This window comes from Pseudomyrmex gracilis, unplaced genomic scaffold (assembly GCF_002006095.1).
Source record: "Pseudomyrmex gracilis isolate BER0280 unplaced genomic scaffold, ASM200609v1 scaffold_49, whole genome shotgun sequence".
Classification (NCBI taxonomy): Eukaryota; Metazoa; Arthropoda; class Insecta; order Hymenoptera; family Formicidae; genus Pseudomyrmex; species Pseudomyrmex gracilis.
In genome coordinates, this window is record NW_018020633.1 from 69,200 (window position 1) to 76,563 (window position 7,364).

Here is a 7,364-nt window from a genome sequence, read left to right on the forward strand (position 1 = left end):
ACTAGCTTCTCAAGTTGCTCAACTGTTTTTTGTAGCATCATGTTCTACAAATCGCAAGATATTCAATTTTGTAGGTTTTATATCTTAGTAAAACGGTAGCTGTGATTAAGGAGGAATTTAAATTAAAATATCTCGTATACTTTACGTTTTGCACATACATCCCGGTTTAGACTCTTAGTTGCCGAGAAAATTATTACTTTAGAATCTAATTTTCTTTCTTACTAGAAGAGCCTGTACAGAAATTTGTACATTATCATAAAATAGAAAATTTGGAATGTCAGAACGTGTAATATCAAGCACACTATGAAATTATAATATGTAAATGTATATCATACGTATATATAACATAAGATAAAAAACATAATATACTTGCTGTATATTAAAATATGCAGGTATTCCTCTAAATATTATAATTTTATGTTAATTTAAATGTTTTGTATAATAAAATTTAAAATAATATTAAAATAATATTTAAAATATAAATCAATAATATTTAAAATAAGTTATTCTAAAAGTAAGTAATTTTTTAATGCAAAATATTAAGAATTACATTCTCAAGAAAAAAGCAGTTTTATTTTTTAATAAAAATCTAAATAATCGGTTTTAATAAGATAAATATTTTGAATTACTAATGGTTTGTTATTTATATACCATTACTAAATATGACAATTAATATGACCATTAATATGACAATTTAAAGATTTAAAACATAATTAATTACATAATGAATGCGTTTGGCGTACTTAACTCTTTATATTTGACTTACAATTAATTTAATTTATGATTGAAGTTTTACATAGAGGGATACCTGTATAACATTTAAAATGTATGTTCTCTTTATTTGCATGTGTGTGAGGGAGAGAACGTTTTTCTATAAATAACATTGTAATCCTAGCTGACTACAGAAGCAGTGATTTGTATCCGAATAATAAAGACTGTTTCTTTTTAAAACAAGCGTTTGGTTTATTAATTGGTTATATGCTCTTACTGGAAGCGTCAAGCAAGAATTTTTTACGCGGTACAGAAACAAGGTTTTGTTGTACTTCATGAGTTTTTTTAGCACACAATTACGTTTTGTTAGTGTATCTTACTGATCTTTCTTCTACGTTGATCACTCTATGTTTTCTTTAGCAAATATACAAATCTTGACTAATTAAATTATTAAAGAAAATGTGTAAAAACACATTTACTCTGCTAAGCAAATACGAATAATTTAATATAAATGTGATAAATTAGGAGTATATAAAAACGTAAATCACTATTTGCACAAGATTTTTCTACATAATTTCTTCTCTCTCTCTCTCTCTCTCTCTCTCTCTCTCTTTCTCTCTCTTTATCTATCTATCTATCTATCTATCTATCTATCTATCTATCTATTTTTTTCTCACTCTCTCGAAACGATAATCAGAATAAAATTCATCACATATAAAAGTAAATGTGTGTATAAAATATATTAATCTCCTGTTATTCTACGCGAATAGCAATTGAAATACATATTTGTATAGGTTCTTATTCGACATGTATATTACACCGTAGTGAGAATATTATGTTTGTAAATAATTCCGTGATATACGAAGTCCTCGAACAGTCTTCGCTCACCTCAGTCACCGTCAAACATTGATTCAATACAGACGCGTTTAAGAAGAGCGGTTTAGTGAACATCGAGCAATGAATTAAAGTTTAATTTATTTGAGTAGAAATCATATTTAGTTTTTTATTTCAAAAGTTAAAAAGTTTGCCGACACCATGAATAACGCGTTAATTGAAATCGGAGACCCTGACATAAANGAAGAAAGAGTGATTCAACCAATGCAGTTTAACTTTTCTAAACAAGTAAGATAATTATTAGAAACACATCCATTTTAAAGCTGATTTAATGAAAGATCNAAATACTGAAACATTCAATACACAATACTTAATATTTTCAGTTTAGAAANAAAATCAAAAAACATCTACAAAAGACTANAANCAATATTGCAACTGCAACACTCATATCTGATTCTTCTTTAGACGATTACAATATGTATCTGAAAAATNTAATAAAATATTGGACAAGGNATTACAATTTTCGTGAACAAGAAAAAGTTTTCAATCAATATCCACATTTTTATATTACTATTGACGGTACGAATTCAATTATAATTATTAATTATATTAAAACTACTACTTACATATTATCGATGTACACATTGATATAGAAGGTTTTAAATATATATATATATATATTGACTAATATTATTTAAAATATTACACTTATAAATGCTAATTTGAAATAATTTATATCTTAAAACATTGCTGAACTTCACAGTAACAGTTTAACTGGATTGTTACTGTAAGTAAAAAATATTTATATTTTCAAGTTATTTCCGTAAAATTTAATTTTTTGTAATTATATACATTTTGTTATACTACAAATGTACAAGAAGTGATTTAACATTTAGAATGACAGTAACTTTCTGCNAGCAAACTTGCTATCAATAAATTTTNTTTTATAATTCTTTTAATTCTGTAATTAAAAATGTTAAAAAATAAAAAAGATTTTGTAAAATTTTGTGNAACTTGTGCTATGAAAAAAGGGAAAATGATGCAATAACGGTGTTCGTTNATGAAAGGTTAAATAATATGTTTGTAAAATTCATCTAATTTCTCTCTCTCTCTTTCATTATCAGAAAATCAATTCTCTTCGGAAAAACATCATGCTATTTACATAGTATAACACCAAGCTAGTTTTTACATTGAGGTAGCACGTGAGAAGCACATGATAAGCAATGACGTATTGCTTCTCATTTCAACTAATCAAAGCTGTACACCGCACGGAAGCATGTTACCTCAGTATAAAAGCTATTTTGAAATTTTTATATACCTAACCATAATGTTTTTAAAGAAAAGTGACTTTCTAGTAATGAAAGATATTAGAGCAGACGTAACAGACGTAGAAACATAAAGACGTTAGAGAAACGTAACACANCATGTCTCAAAAAATTAAATTAAAAATAGGACAAAAAAAAGAAAGTAAAGACATATATGTATGTAAAATATTGATAATATTCTATTTTTAGATTATACTGCACATTCTGTTTTTTGTAGACTTAAAGATTCACTATATTCATGTAAAANCAAANAATCCNGNTGAAAAACCAGTTTATCCATTATTAATGTTACACGGATGGCCAAGCAGTATACTGGAATTTTACAATGTCATACCCCTCTTANTTGACACATCGNACGATTTTACGTTCGAANTGATAATACCTTCTTTGCCTGGATTTGGTGNCTCAGAGTGTCCCNCACATTTTAANTGTGACTTTATAGCCAAACTTCTAGTAAAATTGATGACANTACTTGGGCACGAACAATTTTTTGTTCACTGTGACGACTGGTGTGTTTTTCTTGTCCACGNAATGTCAGCAAAGTACTCTGCCAAGTAAGCTTACATTCTTTTTATATGACATTAATTACACATAATTATTCACAGAAATAATTTGTTACGGTGTACACAATATAGCTATATACAACATACTTACATCATACATTATATTATACATGCAATACATACACACACACACACACACACACACATACTCTATCTTTTACTTTTTTTTATATATATTTAATATATTATGTATTATTTTACTTATATGTAGTTTACTGGCTATACATTATGCTCTATGTCAGTTAGACGAGTTTACGAATCTATCGCGCTATACAACAAAGAGAATCGCAAACATTAATAATGCGCGCGCGCAAGAACTAATATTAAAAAACGAATATTATAATTCTCCAACTTCATTATGTGCTCAAACACTTGGTACGTATATAATATAACTTATATTAGTAACTATATGCAAAAATGTACATTTTTTATAAATTATATGCAGAAGACAATTGCATACCACATTTAAGAGTGCAATAATTGGCAGCATAGAATACACCATGTTTGTTTCAGGAATAAGCGCACTGCATTCACCTGTTACCTTACTAGCGTATATTTNCGAGAAATTTGTAAAAGACTCAATTCATTCTAATACTATTGATATCCTAAAGAAGTATAAATATTCTCATTTCATTAATAACGTAATGATGTACTGGACGACGAACAGCATACTTAAGACTTTGAATGCATATTCAGGATATTTATCATTTGACGAATCAGAAGAATTTGAATCGTATGTAATCCATCACAAGTTATCAATACATCGATACTATGAATTGCATGTATACATATATATATATATATGTATAATATATTTTATTTACAGTCAATATAACAACTTCGTAGGAATTACGTTGTTTGTTCCTNACAGTGTGCGCCCTAACATTGCCATTGAAAATGAAGAAAATGTTTCTGTCTTCTGTGTTTTTAAGAATTCTCGATTTCCGGCGTGTGAAATACCTAATTTTTTATCCCGCGCTATTTTTTGCCGTTTCAAGGAATTTCTTGAGCAAAACTTAGCTGACTAAGACTTGATTTAGAGACTGACGCAACGTTAAATAGTAACATAAGTTTGAGAAAATTCGTATTATTGTTATCCAAATAAGAAAGCAGACAGTATGTAATGTCTATTCACATTAAGTAACAATCACATTCGGCGATAAACTCAAGATAATACTATTTCTAAAAATCTCCATNTAACATCTAAGAAAACGCAAATTAAGTAATAGTGCAAAAGAATAACTATTATTTTTTAATAACATTTATATAAATTAACATTTATATAAATTGCACAGATCAGATGTACATAACTCTGTAGCATTCNACAGTTAAAAAAATAATAAAGCCAATAAAGACCAATAGTAAATTTAATTTGAATATTATAATGTGTATATAATGTAAAATTTCAATGAAAAAAATATTTTGCACGTATATTTAGCACTCTCTTATTCTGCCATTATTATTTTTTAATATTTTGTTTTAAATATAGACTCGTCATTTTTATTAAAATAAGCGTGAAAGATAAAATCACATCAAGATCTAGGTAGCTTTTACATTTTTTTGGAATAGAGTTTATTCGGAATGGTTTTATAGCGTCGTGATTTGCAAATCGCGAAATATTCAATTACGTAGATTTTATATTTTATTAAAACGTTAACTATGACCAAGAAGTAATTTAAATTAAAACAAAGACGTTACTAAAGTAAAACATTTTGTGTAATTGCAAATATACTTTGCGTATACATTCAGCGCGTATGGCTCTTATTTGCCGTATATTATTATATTTTGGTAACAATTTAATTTTTTTCCGATTAGAAGAGCTTGTACAGAAGTTTATACANTATCATAAATGTAAAGTCGTAAATGTTTAATAGCGTGCGCATTATAAAATTGTAATATAAATGTATATTCTATGTATAACGTGATATAAATAATGTAATATACTTATTGTATATTATAATACGCAAGTATTCCTCTAAATATTGTAATTTTATGTTGAGCCAAATATTACTTTTTATTAATACTAGCACAACACAGGCGCGCGCTACGCGCACGCTATTGTTATTTTTATTTAACGTGTTGTCAGTGAACACAACCTGTTACCGCGTTGACAGATAGTATATACGTCTTATAAACCGTCTTATAATACACATATGAGAAATGTCAGAAATAACGCATGAAAATCAAACTCAAAAAATAGTGAGAGAGAGAAGTGGAAAAACAACACGTGACAAGGAAAAGGGTAAAAAAGAGAATATTATATATATTACATGTAATATTCTATATCTATATATAATACACACACATACGCATATATGTATATATATATATACCGTAATTACGTGGCCGAAGTCGGTAACACCGCCGCGGTCGCGCGGCCGAGGTCAGTGACTTCACCGCAGTCGCGCGATCGCGGCGGGGTCAATGACCCTGGTCGCGAGACTGCGGTCAGTGACGTCCCCCCCACCAAGGCCGCGCGGCCGAGGCCAGTGACCCCGCCTCCACCAAGGCCGCGCGCCCGCGGTCAGTGATCCCGCCAAGGCCGCGCGGCCGAGGTCAGTGACTCCGCCAAAGTTGCACGGCGGAGGTCAGTGACATTACTCTGTAGTATGTATATAATACATATAATACAATATAAAGTATAATATTATAAATATATAATAAATTATATGTTTAATATGTATTATTTACTGTTATATATAATATAAATTACAGTCACGTTATTTTCACGTGTTGTTTTTCTACTCTTTCCTGTTACGTGACTTTATTTACGTTTTTAATTTTGTCTACATATACGAGGAACTGTCTCAAAAAATCGCTTTTCATTATTTTCTCTCTCGATCTTACCGATTCGACTCGATCAACCAACCAACCAATTGGCAACGCGGAAAAAGGCAACAATAGGTGCGATATATTCGACTCCAAACGCGCACTTCTCGGTCCGAATGCCTTTTTTAATATAGGACCAAAATAAATAATTATGTTACAATTAATTAATTTTATAACGCAAAATAGAATTATATTTCTAAGAATTATATTTTCTAAGAATTATATTTCCATGGAAACACAGTTTTAATTTTTTAAACAGAAATTTAATAATTGGTTTTAATAAGATAAGTATTTTACATGACCACACACAATGGTTTATTATTTTTGTATGTAAAATATCGTCAATATGACAATTTAAAGACTAAAATTATACATATATATGGTAAATGTACAGAAAAGGTCACCCCCCTCCGATTTCAATGACCTTGACATATGTTGTCAAGGACACCTTCCTGAGTAACAATCCGTAAATTTTAGCCGTCGCTCGTTGTTAATAAAAAAGTTATGAACAATTGAAGTTTGAAAACTAAGTTTTTATTTTGCGACATTGTGTACAATTTTTTCTTCGTGATTCTTCGAATCTTTTTGTCGGTGTTGTAAACGTGTAGGCAGGGGGGCTGCGCCCCCCTGCATTCCCTTAAAATCTAACCTAACCCTAACCTAACCTAAACTTTTCTTTCTGCACTCCCCCTCGCAAAATTTTCACTTATATCTATTGATATTATAGTAACACAGGTTAGGTTAGGGTTAGGTTAGATTGTAGGGTGGGTGCAGGGGGGGCGCAGCCCCCCCTGTCTACACGCTTACAACACCAACATAAAAAACATGAAAGAATTAAGATGTGATCCCATGCACTGTTATTTTTTGCGTAACGCGTAACGCGTAATCAGAGATTACGTGTTTAATATAAAACAATATTGAATATAAGAAGGAGTGAGAAATACATCATAATATTTGTTTCCGACCTCTACATACTTATTGACATTATACGTCTTTGTAAAGTAAATATTTAGTATGTACGATATTTTGAAGGCTACTTTTTCATTCTTTTTGTTCGTGTTATAAGCGTGTAAGCAGCAGCCTTAGTTTTCAAACTTCAATT

The 7,364-nt window shown here is 29.6% G+C and overlaps 2 protein-coding genes across 3 annotated transcripts in view; both read left to right on the top strand.

Annotated features, from left to right (window-relative positions):
• The window catches only part of LOC109853493 (TWiK family of potassium channels protein 9-like), a 196,551-nt gene that overhangs the window by 62,181 nt on the left and 127,006 nt on the right, over positions 1-7,364 (top strand). The window lies entirely within an intron of this gene.
• Positions 1,617-5,351, top strand: LOC109853494 (juvenile hormone epoxide hydrolase 2-like). 2 transcript variants are annotated; one of them, XM_020425675.1, is made up of 6 exons: positions 1,617-1,833; positions 2,011-2,124; positions 3,088-3,424; positions 3,645-3,808; positions 3,947-4,166; positions 4,260-5,351. In XM_020425675.1, the coding sequence occupies exons 2-6, from the start codon at positions 2,022-2,024 to the stop codon at positions 4,459-4,461; spliced, it is 1,026 nt and encodes a 341-aa protein (XP_020281264.1). In that variant the 5' UTR covers positions 1,617-1,833; positions 2,011-2,021; the 3' UTR covers positions 4,462-5,351. The 2 variants fall into 2 exon arrangements, with proteins under 2 accessions (XP_020281264.1, XP_020281263.1); XM_020425674.1 differs by lacking the exon at positions 1,617-1,833 and having other exon boundaries at positions 1,932-2,124.